This window comes from Leucopleurus acutus, assembly GCF_964270905.1.
Source record: "Leucopleurus acutus genome assembly, chromosome: 7".
NCBI classification, from domain to species: domain Eukaryota; kingdom Metazoa; phylum Chordata; class Mammalia; order Artiodactyla; family Delphinidae; genus Leucopleurus; species Leucopleurus acutus.
This window is the reverse complement of record NC_139150.1, coordinates 38987090-39006167: the sequence shown is the minus strand read 5'-3', so window position 1 is coordinate 39006167 and position 19078 is coordinate 38987090. Positions and strand designations below refer to the sequence as shown.

Genomic DNA, 19078 nt, shown 5'->3' with positions numbered 1-19078 from the left:
CTGATGCAGACTATAAAGTCTGAACACCAAACCACTTCACTGTTGAAGTGCTAGGACAAAATATGAAGCCAGAGAAGTTTTGGCTGTCTGGAGAGAAAGTTCACTGGGGCAGAAAATGCGCCTCACACAAGCTTCATCTTGCTCAGGGGAGCCTGAACCTGTGGTGATCTGACGATTTCACTGCCGAAGGAAGAGTGAAGAGAAGATATTCTTGAGAAACAAATAAGCCACGATCTACAGCAGGGCGGAGGGTCTGAAATGTCCTCCCTCACGCTCAAGCTGATGGCAGAGGAAGCAATCTCTTGATGGAATTAAACAGCATGCTGAAATTGAGAATTTGATCCCTTTCTCTGATTTGCTGGAAAACTTTTGGGAAAGTCACCACCTCGTTGTGCCACTAGCGAAAGTGCAATTTTAAAAATCCCTGTATGAAAGCTTTGGAGCCAGCTGCTAATTGCCAGTCATGAAATAGTCAAAGAATTAACCCATCAAAAATCCCATCTCTCAGCCACTGTGAGGATGATTATAATTTATGTCAGAAACTTCCCTATCATCTGCCAAACAACAAAAACTTTAAAAATGTTAATTATCATATTGATGAAATATGTTGTTCTTCTTATGAAGTACTAGAAACATCTAGTTATGAAAAAAGGCATTACAAAACCAGTCTCACTAGGCCTTCAATTTTTACCCAGCAAACTTCAATCCCACGGAAGAGCCACGTGGCAGACACCTACGTTCAAGGTTAAGACTGTGAGTGATTTAAAACAAAACAGAACAAAAACAAGAGTAAATATATATAAAATAAAACCTATTAAAAAGAATGGGGAAAACAATCATTTGCATAAATTCAGTCCTAAATGAGTAAACACAAACCTATCTACACACCTCTATACATCAGGGAAATGTGCAAGTTGTAAATATTTCAGATAAAATGAAGAGGAAACCTGGAGAGCTGGGAACGATCACAGGCCACTCTGCAAGGCTAGAAAGAACAAACCTGAATTTGGTTCTATCTCCCATGAGGCCAGGAGGACACAGCTTCCCTGAGCCTTGGTTACTTAAATAGGGATGACATTCATCTCCTGATATTCTTATATGTGAACCTGCCTTGCACGCTCTCTAGGAGGATCTGAATTTGTTGAACACTAGTTTATAATCCATATTCAAGGCGAGAGGTACATAAACGTTTGGCTTACCCAGGTGTCAACGATCACATGATTCCAATCTCCCGGGGGAGAGAAGTGGGGCCTCCTAACTTCACAGTTGAGGAAGAAATCTCCCATTCATGTCCTCCATCTGTGAGACAGTTGGTGGTCCCAGTCGTGCTTCACATCCCTGAGTCTGACCTTCAAGACCCTGAGAAGGAGGTATGACTATTTTATCGTTCCCGTTTAACAAGTGAGGAAACAACTGTCTCGGTAATTCCCCAAGATTCCAAACCCCGAGCAGAGGGACGAGCTCTGTAGAACGCCTCTTCCAGGACCAGACTAGAGTCTCATCCAAAAGCAATGGAACTGGTTTCATCAGATTCAAGATAATCGATGTCTTGATAAGATCTAGACCCTCAGAAGATCCCATGAGAGAAAGAATATCGGAAGCTTGGGAAACCATAAAGCATGAAGGGAGAAAATGCACCAACAGAAAATAGGCCTATTTCTTTAACCCAGAATCCCTTCAAATATATTCCCCCTTCTCCAGGAGCACCCGCTGCACAGTAGGAGAAATCTCGTCTCCCACGTGACTAAGTCCCCACCAAGGGACCAGTAGTGGAAGTGATGGACAAATTCCTAGTCACCTGCCTGGAAGCATACCCCTTCCCCTGGACTCCCACTCTTTCCCCACTGCTGACTAGGAGTGGAGGCCCACGGGAATAACGGTGCAAGTGCAGAGCTGCATCACTGCCCTGAGGCTCTGGGTCGTAGGTGGGTAAGACACAAACGCTTTTGTGGTCTCAAAGCCACTGTACTGTTGGGTGCTGTTACAGCAACTTAACCTCTACTCTACAGAAAACAGGGATGGTGAGGCAGGGAAGGAGAGAGAACAGAAGAGGTAAACAGCTCATTAACAAGCCATCGGAGTCTGTAGTACAGAAACTTACTTCATTATACAAGGAAGGGATGAGAGAGAAATCGGCTTTAGTAGTTAGGCCTTTGCCATCCACTTACTGAGAAGAGAAAATATTTAACGAACTATGTACATAAACATTATTTTGGCAAAAAGCAAACAAAATAATGTTGTTAAGTGTATAAAAACAAGAAGGTCTGGATAACAAATGAAAAATGTTAAACTGCCAACAACTTGCTGGATCATAAGAAAATAAGAACATTAAAAGATTCCTTAGGTGCTATTTTTAAACAGCCAGAAAACCTGGTTTAAAATTATTAACCATTATTTTTGAAAATATAGCAGTAAATAATAGGTATATAAAGAATGAGTCATGCAGCCTTTCCAGGAGGAACCATGCATGGCAACTTATTAAAAGCCCAGGGTTACAGGTTTCATCTAATCAAATTAGTGAAAGCTTGTCCACAAAGATAAGGACCAGACTAATGACAGGGAGCCAGGGCTGTAGCTGCAGGGAAAAGCCTTAACGAGAAGGATGGAGCGAAGTGCTGAGTGTGGTTGGCTCACGTCAATTAATATAATAGATCAAATAAGTATTAATGAGATAAAACCAGCAGGCATCCCACCTTTCTTTTACAGGTTAATGAACTCCACAGCTTTGTGGATATCATCAGTCTTAACACTAAACCCAAGTCACCTCCCTTTCTTGAAATGTGCAGCTTGTGAAGGGAGAGACTAGAGATTTGAAAATGCTAGGCTTTCCTAGAGAAAAGAATATTCTATCTCCCAGTGAATCACCAAGAAAAGGCAAAGCTTTAATTTGTGACCTCGAATCACAACAGTATCCAAACAAAAGAATGAATCTTGGCGAAGTTATTTTTGCTTCCCAAATAAAATCGTCGTTAATAAACCTCCGGTTACTCATTATTCCTAGTCTTGACTTCCTGGTTAACTCAGAAGTGTTAATTAGGTTCTAGTGCAGTGGGAGTCCGTGACAAAATATATTTATAAAATAAGAAGTGCACTTTAAAACTTCCTCTACAAATGTTTGAACTTTGCTTATAGAACCCGCACCAACGATCCCAAAGCATTGATAAAAACAATGAAGAAGGAGAAGGAAAACCACTTATTGGTACTAAAGCCTTTACTGTAATAAACCAAATATATTTACAATTTATACAAATGTTTAACCTTCAACAAAAATACAAAAAAACATTTCACAAGATGCAAAACGAGGAAACAAGTTCATTGGAGACACCACTGCTCTACCACGGACAGACAGGAGGGGAACGGCAAGGAACAGAAAGGTAATCTCGGCAGATCTCACAGAAAGAAAAGGATGGACTCTGCCCGGGTCGGCGGGCTCCATTCCTCAAGCCCACAGCCCTCACCCCTCTGTCCACTTTGCCTCGGTGCTCCATTTGGTCTAGGTAGGTAGGTGACCTTCTGTTGATGTGCTCACTGCCTCCTCTTTGTAGACGCAAAGTAGTTTTGTGTCAAGGTTTGGAAACAGGTTTTTGTGTTTTTAAAGTTACAACCTTTCTATTTCTACAAATTCAAAACATTTTGGCCCAATTCAACTATAAACGTTAAACCACATAATGTTTTCAGTAGATGACTTCATAGACTGTAGCTTTCTTGTCCCCTGAGCCAGTGACTATGTACTTATCATCCACAGAGATGTCACAGCTGAGCACGGATGAGGACTCTTTGGACTGGAAGAGAAAACAACGGACATGTGTTTAATGTGGAACAGAGATGCTCAGGGCCCTGCTCCCAACAAGGCACCTTCACTTCTGGCGTCATCAGCAATGCTGTGGTCCAACTGTCTGTCATTCTATGTAAGGAGCACGGACTTACCTGGAATATGCTAGCTCCATAGGGTGTCCGCCAAGCATTGAGGAGGTTGTCTTTTCCAGTACTCACAAACCATTTACCTAGAATTAGCAAAGGAACATGTGGTTGTGGCTTAACTAGATTAGAATTCCTGCTATACTATTAGCTACTTGGGCTTAATCAAACTCAGAGCATTTTTAATCATGAACTATCATGTCCAAGGGGTTGGGCCATGACATGAATAGACACAGCAGGTTTTAAATCTGGGCTCCACTGTGAACCATCTGTGATCTTGGGTTTAATCAAAGCGGTGGCAGGAACCATGTCAGTCCCGTTAGCCACCGGATACATGACAGGTAGCTTCACACGGAGCATGCAGTGGGTCCTCGAATAGTCAGTCAATGAAGTTGTCTTCTGTTAGTTTCTTTATGATAAAATGGGACTAGGAAGGATTAAATGACGAATCTAAGTTAAATGGCAGACAGCACATATGGCACATAGGATGGTCAATATGTGATCGCTATTCATCCATCCATCTGTCCATCCGTCCGTCCATCCATCCATCCATCCATCCATCTCGTGACTAAATATTTGACCCCCCATGAACTTCTTCCCTCATTATCCTCACTGCAGAGTGTAACGGTCTGGGTGCAGCTAAGTGTTCCCTTCTCTGCCCATGGGCTGCTCATCCCGGTCAGTTCATAGCAACCTCCTCTGCTCCTGCCTCATTTTTCTATAAACTCCCACCAACCCCTCTCAGAGGGGTTGCCTCCACCCACACCCCTGACACTCCCCGCTGAAAACAAACATGTGTCAGAACTTCGTATTAGGCAATTCTATCACCTGCTGACTTTTCCCAACTCAGGGAAACAGACGAAAACAGACATCCCTATGCTCTGAGGGACATTTTAAGACAACAGAATTACTGCATCCAGATGCTCAGAGAACAACATTTTTTTCCAGATATCATCTCCACTGTATTTTTTAGAAGTATTTTCCATTTAGGCCATCAACATTTCCCGGTTTCCTTTCAGTTGAACTCACCACAATAAGCAAATTTCAGGGAGAGCACACAGCTCTCGTGGAGATGCAGCTGGTACTTGTCAGGTTTGTTCACGTGGAGAACTTCCACGTTGCTGCTCTCCATGCCCACGGCCAGCCACTCCCCAGTTGGGCAATAACCAAGGGAGAATATCTACAAGAAGCAGAAGAGGCTCACTGAGTATTCTGCCCAATAGACTTAGGAAGTGAACAGACAGCAAGAAAAGGGGAAAAACTAGCAAGAACAGGAGGAGGTAATAAGCAAAGGCAAAGTCTACAGGACAACCATGCCAACCCAGATAAGTCAAGTGTTAAAGGCCTTTATGAAACAATTGGAAAAAAATAAAAACAACTGCAACACTTATGTCATGGGTGATAAAATCAAGAAATTATTCTTAATAATAACGGTATTCTGTGTGTTGTTTGAAAGGGTTCCTTATCTTTTACAGATACTAACTGAAATACTTACGGATGAAGTGATATAACGTCTGGGATTTACTTAAAAATAATCCAGTGTTTGGGGGCAGGGATGACAGATGAGACAAGACTGGTCATGTGTTAGTAACTGTTGAAGCTGGGTGATGGGCATATGTGGTTTATCATATAATTCTCTGTACTTTCATATATGCTTGAACATTCTCTGTTCTCATATATTGAATATATTTGAAATTTTCCATAAGAAGTTTTAAAAAAGGGCAGACCAAAAATAGGATCCTACCCATAATGGGAACAGGACTGGAAGGGAACAGGGAAGCCTATAAGAAACTCAACAAAATTTTGACAGGGACATGAAATTTAGTTGCACGTATAGTTGTTTTCCATTTCTGTCCTATTTTTCTGACTGGAATTATTAAAGAAAAAAAAGTAAGTAAATAAGTCACGATAAAAAGAACAATTCCACCATCAACAGAAAACACTTGAAATGGCATGCACTATCTTTCCCCAAACAGGCCTAGATTCAGACACTTGACATCTAAATAAGCTCCACAATCCACAAAGTTGCCATATGTATATCATTTCAAAACTCCATAAATCGAGTCAGCCATGAGTCCAGTGTCTAAGGGATGAGTAACAAAATGGGCATCCACTGAGATACTGCTGTATTTTTTAAGCTCCCTGATTTAAGCAAAATGAATCAACTTGCAGAGCTGTTATGATTTTTCTCTACTCCTTGTGATATCCCTGCATATTTCTCAAGGTCTATTTATATGTGAATAAAATCATTTCTCACCCCCACATTAGATGGACAACAGATCAGACCCTGTATGTTCTTCATGGCACAAATTCCTGAAACGAACTCATATACAAGTAAAACAACTAACACATCTTAACCTACAGCATTTAAAAACCAGTCTAAGTGTTTCAGGGTAATTTGTGTGTGTGTGTGTGTGTGTGTGTGTGTGCGTGCGTGTGTGTGTGTGTGTGTGTGTGTGTGTGTGTCTCAAATTAAAGCCAGGTCTGTTTGTCTAGCTACTACTCTTGGGGGTGGGAGGGAGCGGGGGAGGTATGGGGAGGGCGTGCACCACACACAGAGCACCGCGTGGGTTCCGGGGAGGGACAAGCCTGCACCTGGGAGGTGAAGTCGTGCTGCTGCAGCTGCCGCCCTTCGCGCAGGTCCCAGGACCGGACCGTGTTGTCCAAGCCGCCCGTCCAGAGCTTGGTGCCGTCGTTAGAAATGTCAATACAGCTGGCCCCGTCTGTGTGGCCCTGGAATTGCCTGATAAAACAAACCAGATTGAATAATGATTTCCTGCCAGAGCTCAAGGTAAACACTGTTGTGTTGTTAGTTTTGGACTCGCTGTGCGTGTGTCACCTCCTCGGTGTCTGCTGATGTGCAAGATCAAACCAACCTTCCCCCCGAGGAGGAGAGGAAACGGCACCTGCAGACTTTCTTTTCCTTTTTTCATGATCCAAGTGCTGAAGAAATGGAATGCCGTTTTAGGTCACCACACAGGAGAAGTTAAATACGCTCCTATAGCTATTCTTACAAATCTGTCTGGAAGGTAAAATTCCTCCCAGGTCTGGAAAAGTGTTTTAAGTGTGAAAGTGGGGAAAAAAAGACAAACACACAAAATCCCAAGTGTATTCCTTAAAGAAAGAAGCAGGCTTGGCCTATAACTGTGCAGGCCTGAATCACCACATCACCAGCCCAGGGCCGAGGAGCACTCCCATTTTCATGAGTGAGTAACAGCGCAATGCCCTTCGTGCCAACAAAGCATGAGCTCATGTATTTACTCAACCTCGCGTTTTCTATTCGAAAGAGCCCCATGTTAGGAAATCTGGACTCCTGGAGACAAAGGGGCATGCCGGCCTCCTGACTCAGAGGTGTGGGGCAGAGACAGAGCTGATTGCTGACTGACCCCTGGGCACGGTCCTGCCCTCAAATCTGAGCACAAGGTTGTTGTTCTCTTAAAGGGGAACCTCGTGCCTCAGTCAAAAACCACCAAAGAACAGACTTGTGGTTGCCAAGGGTGGGGGGCTGGGAGGGATGGACTGGGAGTTTGGGGTTAGCAGATGCAAAATATTACATTTAGAATGGATAAACAACAAGGTCCTACTGTCTAGCACAGGGAACTCTATCCAAACACCTGGGATAAACCATAATGGAAAACAATATAAAAAAAAAGAATGTGCCACTTGGCTGTACGGCAGAAACTAGCACAACACTGTAAATCAACTATACTTCAAAAAACAAACAAACAAAACAACAAAGAACCACTACCAAGGACAACCAGCCGACAGGGATTTGCTGAGTGCGGTGCTCTGCCAGGTCCCAGGCAGGGCTTGCCGAGGGGAGGTTGACGTAAGCCACCGTGGGGCTGGTGGCATGGGGATCGTGGACCTGCTTTTGCAGGCCAAGAGGGAGCTGGCAGAGGAGTGACTGGAACAGGTGAGAAGTGTTCCAAGGTCCGATCAGGATGGCGAACCAGGCAGAATCCAGGAGAGAACTGCTTGGAAATTTCAACGCCCGGAGAAAAGTTTCCTTCGTATTACCTTAGTATTCCCGCAGAGCTCCCAACTTTAAAGCTGAGCTTGGAATTTAAAGGGCACGGAGGAAAACACAAGAGCACCACTGTTGCCCTGAATTCTGAGACAAGATGTGAACCATCACTCCAAAAATCTCTTCCCTGAAAACTACTCAGAGCTTCCATCCTGGTCCTCTCCCCCATGCACCCCAACTCTCTGCCTCAAACGTCCCAGCCTGCACCCAAGGCTTTCCTGCTGATCTGGAGCAGTCCTGCCCCACATTTCCAAAGTGCTGCTTTTCTGTCCTCAAACAGCTCGTGAAACCCAGGGACCTCCTCTTCATTTCATCCTCTGAATTTTTTTTTTTACCTATGAAACTCATGAAATACTTTGACTTCTTGAAAACAACTGTGTTTCTCTGCTGACCTAAGCTCTTCGTGGGTGTCCCTCCATCCCTCCGTCCACTTATCTCAGCACTACCCTCAGGTCAGGCTCCTAGAACGCAGATCCTAGGGCTGTTCAGAACGTGCTGGGTCACAGCAGATACAAAGATATTCAGGAGACTCCGTATTGCCCTGTCACACAGAGTGGCCGCTAGCCACGTGTGGCCTGTCCAAACTGAGAGAGGGAGAGATGTGTGAAGCAGACTAACGTATCCAACAGGTACTTACTCCCTGGGGGCCGGCACAGAGCAGGGGCCCAGAACATACAAGAGGACAGAGTGCCTGGGCCCCATTACAGCTCCTCCACGATAACATCAGGATAGCAGCAGTGCAGAAGCGACAAGGATTAAAGAGATGAATATTTGAAAAGCACTTCGAATGAATATTTTGGGAGAGCTATTTATTAAGTTTAAAAAAGAAAAAAGCAGAAAGAAAAGAAAAAACAGCCGACACTTGTTAGGCTGAAAGTTTGAAGGGGCTGTTGGCTGGGCTCCGTTTGTTCACTTTGCTCATTCTGAGCTGCCCGGAGAGTGACAAGAAAAATAACCACACTGTCACCGACACACAGGGACAGAGCCTGGTTCGGTGACACTTAGTGGATTTCTACAGAAACGGCTGAAGAACGAGTGAGCTGCTATAATCAACTCCACAGCCCGTCCCTTCCCTCCAGCTCTGGGCCCAGAAGCACGGGAGGAGTCCTGCTAAGTAACCTCCAAGTCTGAAAAGGCACCATGAACAGTGTTCCTGAGCGAAGATGAACTGTGACACGAAAGGGCGAAACACAGGCCCGTTCTGCCGTAGATGTTTAACTAGCTCTTCCTTTTCTAAAGACTCTTCTCTAACATCCCTGATGTGAGCACCGACTCAGCCAGAGGGAGTGAGCTGGCCAGAGCCGAGGAGGGACACAAAGCTGGCAGATTCCAAGCAGCTGGGCTCCTTCCTGGGTGAAATGATCCCTGGACAGAGCTTATTTAGTAATTGAGAAACGCAGCTACTTTAAAACCATTTTGTGGGTGAAATTCGTGGAATCCCCTCTTCTAATGTCCTTTTGTTGATTTTCTGTCATCCTTTATCAGCTGGCTCCTGTGCGCACATACGAGGTTCTAGGCAAAGCCAAAAACACCTAGTATTGAGGACCTTTTGTACCTCCATCTAATCCATGGTATGCTGCCCCTTGGCAAAAGCCAGGAATGTTTTTTAAACAAATCTGGCATGTGTATGTGGCTGAAGAATGGGAACATTAGGGAGGTAAATATAAAGCCTGGGTGACACCCAAGCGTGGCCACAAGACCGTAAGCCCTCTGAGGGCGGTGATACGGTACTGACACCCAGATCTAAGCCTGGCACGTGTGGGCTGAGCCTGGGGGCAGGCAGAGAAGCAGGGGTAATAGGGGGCCTTTTGACCCAGGTACTCAAGCAGGGAAGCCCCACTCAGGAAACCACCCCTGCTCACCTCACCAGCGTCTGGTTGTGCAGGTCCCACACGGCGATGTTGCCGTCGCTGCAGCACGAGAAGCAGACCTTGGAGTCGGGGCTGATGGCCAAGGCGTAGCAGGCGGGGGCCGAGGACGTCAGCTCTGCCTTGATGCGTGGGGTGGGAGCCGCCAGGTCCCAAATGGACAGGGTACTGGCTTCCCCTCCCACTATGAGAGTGCAGCCATCAGGGAGCAATTTGCAGGAACGGATGTAGTTATCCCTGTTCTGTGAAATAAACATAATTCAATTGTTATAATGCATGACCAAGCAGTAACAATGCCATGTTCTCTAACTGCTGTCTCCGTTGTTGACTTAAAAAGTGGTATTTCGTGGACACTACCAAAGCAAGCGTTCTGTAGTAAAGATCAGCATCTGATGGCCCCTGGCTCCTTTGAAGTCGTAAACAAAGCAAACTCACAGGATTGCTCGGCATGTGTGAAGGCTTAGATATAACTGCCGACGAAGCCCAATTTCCTGCTGAGTAGACGCAACTGAGATGATCAGGGGATGTAAGGTAAGGGTACATGTACTTCTTTACAAAGAAACCACTTTTCACAGCTAGTTTATAAATCTTTGACCTCATCAGCCTCCGTTATTTACTATTTGGAAACTGCAGACATACTACCTATGCTTTGGTTTTCATTACTCTTAAGTTTCTGCCTAAGGCTTGTACTGTGTCTTTATTAGCCAAATGGATCCTAGTCTGAGACTTGAACACAGCTGCTTTCTCAAGTTGTAACACGGCTGCTGTGATATTTAAGCCTCTCAATCCAAAGGCCAAAAAAATGAATAAAAGAAGGCATCTGGGCTTCCCTGGTGGCGCAGTGGTTGAGAGTCCGCCTGCCGATGCAGGGCACGGGTTCGTGCCCCGGTCCGGGAAGATCCCACATGTCACAGAGCGGCTGGGCCCGTGAGCCATGGCCGCTGAGCCTGCGCGTCCGGAGCCTGTGCTCCGCAACGGGAGAGGCCACAACAGTGAGAGGCCCGCGTATGGCCAAAAAAGAAAAAAGAAGGCATCTCTCCATCAAAACCAACACATTAGAAAAGGGAGGTGGGACCTAAAATGACCCCCGCCCTCTCCAACAAAGAAATAACTGCTATCCTTTGACCCAAACAGATACAGTCAGAGTCTTTAGTATGCTTTAACCATCGCCTATTGTTCAACGATTAGAGAAACTTTAAGCAATGTAATTTCAAAAAAGATGATGAGTGTTACAAAACTCTCCTACCATTGGGCTGCCAAAAAGCTTGCTTGGGTTTTTCCGTAAGATGTTCAAGTATGTTTCCCTATGTTTAACTTTCATTAATGGATATATTTTTAAGTTATTTGATTGCAAAAAAAAAAAAAAAACCCAAGAACTAGCCCAAAGAGGCTTTTCGTCTCAAAAACACAAGTCAGTCTTCGTTTTGGAAACACCCTCTCAGGAATCCTTGCCACTTGCCAGGGGGGCAGCAGGTAAAGTGTACCATATGCCGAAGCAAAGTGCAGGCAGACACCCTACAGGGGCAGGGCGGCCTATAGTCCACTTCAGGCCAATGGTACGTGGTGTGTAAATCCCGTGGCTACTGTGTAGAGAACATGTCCTGATGTATTCTATGATCCTGAAAAATGCAACACGGTATTGGCTGGGGGGAGGCGGGGAAGCATTCCCACCACCCCCGTTCTGCTGAAGGCTGCCCTGATTTCTTGCAGTGCGATCTAGTAACTCGTTCGTAAAGTTAAGGTCATAAAACTCAGCCAGGTCTCCCTGAAAACACAGACCCTGTTCAGAATGGTTTTATGCCACGTTATCAAATGTTTACTCTTCAATATTTATCCAAAGGCTGTAGGGAAATTAAAAGTCGAGGGGAGTGCAGGGCTCAGAGTCCAGGCCTAGCTGCACTCCATCCATTAAACGGGAAACCCCCTTCTGAATACACATTCAAACAAGAACCGCTTCTGTAAACTACTGTTAAAATATGTTTTAAGAGAAATCCATCAACTCTGGGATTTAACCACTGAAACAGCAACAAATGAAACCTTCACGCTGAGGGGAGAGAGTGGGGAGAGCTAAATAGCTAACACAGGAAACAGAATGGGCTTCCATTTCCTCATAATGGGAATAAAACCCAGGCCCCGACAGCGATTTCCTTACTGAGTCTCCAGGAGGAAATTACCCTTGTGCACCAGCTCCTTCTCACTCACCAGACAGTCGAGCTGAGAGACGGGGCTCTTGTTGCCGGGGTGGCTGATGTCCCAGACCTTGACACAGCCCTTGCCGCCCGTGTACACGTGTCGCGTGGGGTTGCTGATGGTCACCGCACACACCACCTCCCCGTGGTTCAGGGTATTGATCTGGCGAGCGTGGCGGGGGATGCCGGGGCCAATGAGGGCGTCCGGGGGGAAGGGGACAGGCTGCATCTGACCGTCCGCAGTAACGTGGAAGGAGTATGCGCTTTTGGGGAGGGGATGGTTAGGGAGAAGAGAGAAGAACGGGAGAGGAGACAGAAAAAACATTTATCATAAAGCAATTAGTCCTTACCACAGCACGCTTCTATGAGAAAGACAGAGCAAAGATTCTTGCCAGGACTTCCTTTTGAAATCAGTATAAGTTGAAGTGTTTACTGATGAAACAAACGAAATAAATAACAGCCGAAGTCCAGGGTGTTAAAAAAGATATATATTAAATGCTTTTTAAAAAACGTTTTTAAGATTTTTAAACTGTGCTCTTCATTCCGTAAGGCATTCCTTCAAATCCTGTTAAAAAACATTACATGTGCTTCCAAATTAACATAAAATACTTCCTTCTTGTACCCTGTATAATTGTATGATTCCTTAGTATAATTTAAAATGATTATTTTTGATGCTTAAGATGAAGCCCTTGAGAGCTCATAATGATTACACACGGTAAACCACGTATTTCAACATCAACAAACAAAAACAGCTTTCTAAACGTACCAGTTTAAGGCTTGGACTTAAACTCTCTTCTGCATAATTAACAGAAAATAATAAAGAGATTCTCTTACATCAAATGGCTTTGTGACAAGACTTCAAGTTTCCTCCTCAACGACCTCCCTGTCTACTTTGGCCACAAAGCCCAGTTTTATCGAAGGCAGCAAAGCTTTCAACTAAAAGACTACTCTTCCCAGCGTTGCTCTAGCCAGGTATGCCCATGTGCTGACCGATGAGATGTAGGCAGAAGGTGCTGGGCGGCACTTAGTTCATAACTTGAAAGAAAGGGGACCCTGAGGGACATGGAAACTACCTGTACTTTCCACTCAATTTTGCTGTGAACCTAAAATTGTTCTAAAAAATAAGTTTATTAATTTAAAAAAAGGGGCTTCCCTGGTGGCGCAGTGGTTGAGAGTCCGCCTGCCGATGCAGGGGACACGGGTTTGTGCCCCGGTCTGGGAAGATCCCACATGCCGCGGAGCGGCTGTGCGTCCGGAGCCTGTGCTCCGCAACGGGAGAGGCCACAACAGTGAGAGGTCCGCGTACGGGAAAAAAAAAAAAAAAAATTAAAAAAAAGAAAAGAAAAAGAATTTAAAAAGAGGGAGGGGAGAGTGCCTTCCTTCTTCTCTTCCTCCTTCTTGCTACCTGAACTATGAGCAAGATGACTGGAGCTCCAGCAGCGTTTCTGGGCCACAAGGTGACTCTGAAGATGGAACTCAGTTGCTGAGGGTGACAGAACAGAAAGATAGAATGCAGAGGTCCTGGTGACACTGTGAGACCTGGGGCTGTATCACTGGGGCTGTGATACCTGCCCTGGGCTACTGACAGCCAGTATCTTTTATGGGAGAGAGAAATAAACTTCTATTTTACTTAAGCTATTATTTTCTTCCCTGTTAAATACAAACAAACCTAATCCTAGTGCACACTTCTGTTTCTACACTAAAATCTTAAAGCATATTTTTTCTCTAACAATCTAATTATTTAAACTCCAAGCACTCATATACTACAGATACTAGAAAGCATGCACAAAGAAAAGACCCTGTAGAGGATAGAAGATATAGGAGTGCTAACGTTTTATTTCCCACCCACATCTGAACTAGGCACTTTGAAGACCACTGCTTTCACTTTCTTCTTATCCAAAGCATCACTCGGTGATCTAGAAGTTCAACATTAAAGCTTTTCTATAGGTCTGCATACATAAACAATAAATGAAGTACGTAGGGCTTCCTCCCTCCCATAACCTTCTGGAATAAGTCTGGGCCCTTTCTGGAATTTATCATTGGCACCTTGCAGTCCCTTTACAGATCCTAAAGACCTTGGGCATTAATACAGAACTTAAATTTTCATTTTAATGCTAACTCAAATTTTGAAAAATAACTAAGCATGCACAAAACTTAAAATTGATAGAAGACATCAGGTTTCTACCTGCCTGCACATAAAACCACATACTTCCTTAGCTTGAAAATAAAATACATGCTGTTATTTTCCTTCTATAAAAACAAAATATCGGGCTTCCCTGGTGGCACAGTGGTTGAGAGTCTGCCTGCCAAGGCAGGGGACACAGGTTCGAGCCCTGGTCTGGGAAGATCCCACATGCCGCAGAGCAACTAGGCCCGTGAGCCACAACTACTGAGCCTGCATATCTGGAGCTTGTGCTCCGCAACAGGAGAGGCCGCGACAGTGAGAGGCCTGCTCACCGCGATGAAGAGTGGCCCCCGCCTGCCACAACTAGAGAAAGCCCACGCACAGAAACGAAGACCCAACACAGCCAAAAATAAATAAATAAATAAAATTTAAAAAACAAAACAAAATATCAAATATATGAAAAGATTTTTAAAAGAACTTCCCCTTCTCCCTGAACAAAGGACACAATTTTAGATATGTTATCTCCTGGCAAACTGGTTCCAGTAACTAATCTTATACAGCTATTTGGCCCAAATCCTTAACATTACTCTTAATTTGAATGACTGAGTACACATAATGGGAACCACAAAGAATGTCCTAGAAAATAAGTATGCATATAAAACAACTACAGCTCAAAGCCCTTATGTCAAGGGTTTGGTTTAGTACCAAACCACTAAATCTCCTATTTTTTCATACTCAAGTATATTTGATGTACAACATTATATAAGTAAGAGGCGTATAATACAGTGATTCACAACTTTTAAAGGTTGTGAGTTTATAGTTAATATAAAATAATACTCATTATTATTTGATAATAAAATATATTTTATAATTATAAAATATACTCATAAAATAATACCATTTATAGTTATTATAAAATATTGGCTATATTCCTTGTGTTGTACAATATATCCTTGCAGATCATTTTATACATAATCGTTTGTAACTCTTAATCCCCTACCCCTACTTATCCCTCTCCCTCTTCCCTCTCCCCACTGGTAACCACTAGTTTGTTCTCTACGTCTGTGAGTCTGTTTCTTTTTCGTTATTATATCTCCTACTTTTAGCTCACAGTATCCTTTAGTGTCCTTAGTAATGTATCAAGCCCACATGATATTTCAATACATGCACATTACACTTAATTGAACCTATGCCATTTATTATAGGATATTTGGAGTTGGAATCAAATAGCATTGTATTATTGCCCTTGAAGATGAGACCACGAGAACTGGGGTTTAAGTCTATTCACATTCTAAATTATGTGACCCAGATACCAGGCACCACGACCTGGGTCTGAAAATAACAAATGAACGGTGGTAAACGTGGGGAGAGAACTTGCCTCTTAAAGCTTTCTGTGCTGTGAGGAAAATGGCAGATGTGAAGGTTAGTTTTTCTGTTCGCCATAAATCAAGGTGGGTACCTCTAGGTGGACAGTTTCCATCAGGTACCCTTTTAGCAATTCCTGATTTTTAGGGGAAGGAAATTTTATCTCACTTCAACTGGAACTCTGCTTATTATAGAGTTAAATGTTCCAGATTAAAATAGATGCACAAAGTACAGAGAGCTGTATGCTTGTCTCTGGGAGATACCCACCTCTCCCCTAGGTGTCCTCTTCTTTAAACCGCACAGGAGGTCTGTGATCATCACACTTAGGCAGTTTAAAATTGATTCACAGTGCAGCGAACGGCTGCCAGAAGCTGTGAACATTCGTCTGTCCCAGGGGAAACCCATATGGCTGTTAATACATCAGTCAGAGGGGGCCTCGGAGGAAGCTGGCGCTGTCTGCTGTGTTGGAGGGCCTAATCGAATGAACAAACCCCAGTGAGGCACAGGGCGGGTGTGGCTCACAGAGGGACCCACAGGAAGGAAAAACCAGGGGAGCAAACAAGACAGCTTGGACTCTGTTATTCACTTCCGGGAAGCACACACACGTCTTGGAGAAAGTCCACATTGATGGCGCATCGTGACAACGTTCAAGAGATCCCAGAAGGAAACTTACCCTCTTTACTGACTGAGGAACTAGGGAAAGTAAGATCAACCAGGAGGGCGCATTTATAAACGGATAGTGTACATTTATAACTATCTCTCAAGCCTGAATTCAGAAAGAGACCAGCCACAAGAGGATGCATATGGTACAACTGCATTTATAGAAGTTCAAACCCAGGCAGGATTCACCTCTGGTATAAGAAGTTGGGGTGGTGGTTCCCCTAGAGACTGGAAGGGGCATGGGAAGGGGTTTTTCAGGTGCTCTTGGTGCAGTCACTGGGCTATACACACATGATGTGTACATTTTTTTTCTATATGTATACCTCAATTTTAAAAACTTGAATTTATTTGTTTATTCAAGAAAAAGGTGAGAGGAGGCTCCCGACCGATGAACACAGTAGGCTGGGTCCACAGCCAGGATAAGAGCCCAGACTCTGGATTCAAAGGGACCTGAGATGCGGGGGCCCCCGGCTCGAGGTCTCACTGACCGTGGTTTTCCGAACAGGCCTAACTACCTGAGCCCTGTAATGTGTCCATTTTCTGATCAACAAGATAGAAATAATAATACAATGTTGGGGTCGCAGGGGTTGTTGTAAGGAAAAAAAAGAGAGAAAACAGCTGCAAAACTGCAAAACCCTTAACGTGCTCGACACCTGCAGGGGCCTTCGGGAAATGACAGCATCGATGTTAAACACCCGCGACTTAAAAAGAGGAAAGTGAGGCTATGTTGAATCCAGGGCTCTTATCTCAAACAGGGGACAAGTGTGAGGGCCAGGAATGCGGAAAGGGAGGAAGGCGTGGGGTGGGAGCCAGGAAAGCACAGGGCGATGGTGAGGCCAGGAAAACCGGGAAATTCATAAATCCTAAAAAGCGAGGTGGGGAGACAGCACCGGGCAGAGAGGAGCGGAGGACGTTTCGAGAGAGGATGGTGGCAAACTGTGGGGCAGAAAGAAGGAGCCCCCGGGGCCCTGCTTAGGGGCCACCCACCCACATCCCAGAGCCTCAGAGAATTGAGTCCCCCTGCTGTTTGAATCAAGCGCCTGCAGATCAGGATCTGATTCGGAAATGTGGTGGCAGAACTGAACAGAATAAAGCCCGCTGGACCTCACAGATTTAAAAACGGAATAAAATCAAACTCATTCAAACTCTTCAGTCACTGGGCACACGGCAGAGGTAAAGGCACTCAGAGTCCCCACAGGTGCTACAAACTGGGAAACAGGACTGCGTTCTGGGGAAGCACATTGTCTTTCCCTAGCTGACTGGCTCCTGTTAATAAAACTATGCTGTGTTCCGTGGGCAAAGGAAAACAGGTGTTAGAGTTGTTGGTTTGCTGGAAGTAGAGAGGAACGGCAGTGGCCGGATCCAGCGAACAGTGATGAAGAACCACGGACCCCAGAGGCAAAGGCTGCGGCCAAGACCCCGCTGCCTGTGAACCTGGCCCTCTTCAGGGGGAATCTGTTGCTGTTTTAACAGGTATCAAAAAAAATCTGATCATGTCAAAACCTTCACTGGCTCTTCCGGCTCTACGGCTCACCGAGCCCTTCACAATTGAGTGTCGATGAGTCTCAGTTCATACGACCGCCTTGTATCCTAAATTCCCAGCCGCACGGAACAACGGGCCAGTCCCCTAAAATATCGCATGCTGTCACGTCATGCACAAACTGTTCCCTCCTGCCTAGAATAGCACGGCGTCCCCCTAAGCGCACATCACTTCCCCCTCCCTCGGCCTGCCTCAACTCCCCAGGTGTCGTGAGTCCTTCCCCAGGACCCTGGCTCATCCTATAAATCGGTATCATGCTGAGAACTACAGCCCACGTTTACATGTGTCTGTCTCATTCCTGAGTCCTCTGGGATGACTTCGCCAACGAGCATACAGCTGGCACTCAGTAAACGAATCCGAAAGCCCCGAGTCATTTACTGCTCCCTAATCACCTATAAATCGAGGCATGAAAGGTTGCTCCAGCAGCCTTTCATTTGTAAGCTGCCAGGTTGCTCATTGTAGCTTACTCTCGTGTAGCTACGGAAAGTAAGCTACAAGAAGGTGGGGAGTCTCTAACCACCTGGGCTCTGCCAGGCAACTCTCCCAAGGAACTCCTAGTCGTCGTACCAAATGTGGCTCAGAGGTGGTACCAACTTTCCCAAGAGGGGAAGGCAGTCCCTAGAGATGAAGAGCTGATGAAGAGCAAAACAAAAGGCAACGAGGGCAACAGTAACAGTGAAACCCACAGCCCACCCCATCAGTAGAAGCCGGTGGGTGTGGAACCCCTCAGATACCAGCTGCAGCAGAAGTTGCCATGGGTCATGAGTCTAGGTGCTGAAGAGCATGCAGTAAAGTTCAGGAAGTGAGGGGACCCAGGTCAGAGTTTCAGTTTAGTCACTAATAAGATGTGGGGACCACACGGAACTTATCTGGGCCTCATTTCCCTGTTTTTACAACGTGCCCTGACAAAACTTACCCTACCAACGTGACCGCTGAGGTGTGGGGGAAATGAAAGCACGTAGGAAAGTACGAAGCACAATATAGATTCAGCCTTTGGTTCCCACGTCACAGAAGGCAGCTCGCTGTCCCTTATTATTTACAGCAGGGAAGAGGCACAGGGGAGCTTAACAGGCCCAACTCAGCTCGTAAGCAGGAGAGGTCAGCCAACCACAGAAGTGGGGCTCTAACCTTTACCTTAGCTTCCACATCAGCACTACCTTAGACACTCTCGACTCAAGAGGGCTCATGGGGCCCATCAGGAGGGAGACGCCTACCCCACACAAAAGGAGAACACCAGGCATGTCAGTGTCACTGATGTGCTTCATTATGGAGCCCTGGGCACAGGAGGCTCTGAGGGCTGAGAGCTGGGGCATTTGGCTCATTCTAAGACAGATGAGAATAATGTTAACTTATGACTTTGGAGGATGCCCTCTGCCTGAAGAACTA

At 45.2% G+C, this 19078-nt stretch overlaps 1 protein-coding gene across 3 annotated transcripts in view; it reads right to left on the bottom strand.

Moving 5' to 3' along the window:
* Window positions 1-3199: 3199 nt before the first annotated feature.
* The window catches only part of LOC309964487 (transducin-like enhancer protein 1), an 89188-nt gene continuing 73309 nt past the window's right edge, over window positions 3200-19078 (bottom strand). For all 3 annotated transcript variants that reach the window (XM_082843547.1, XM_082843545.1, XM_082843546.1), the window contains 6 exons: window positions 12016-12265; window positions 9808-10055; window positions 6514-6661; window positions 4948-5098; window positions 3928-4004; window positions 3200-3782 (listed from right to left, as the gene is read on the bottom strand). In XM_082843547.1, the coding sequence (XP_082699673.1) occupies window positions 3675-3782; window positions 3928-4004; window positions 4948-5098; window positions 6514-6661; window positions 9808-10055; window positions 12016-12265 (982 nt within the window). In that variant the 3' untranslated portion in view covers window positions 3200-3674. The remainder of the gene's footprint in view (window positions 3783-3927; window positions 4005-4947; window positions 5099-6513; window positions 6662-9807; window positions 10056-12015; window positions 12266-19078) is intronic.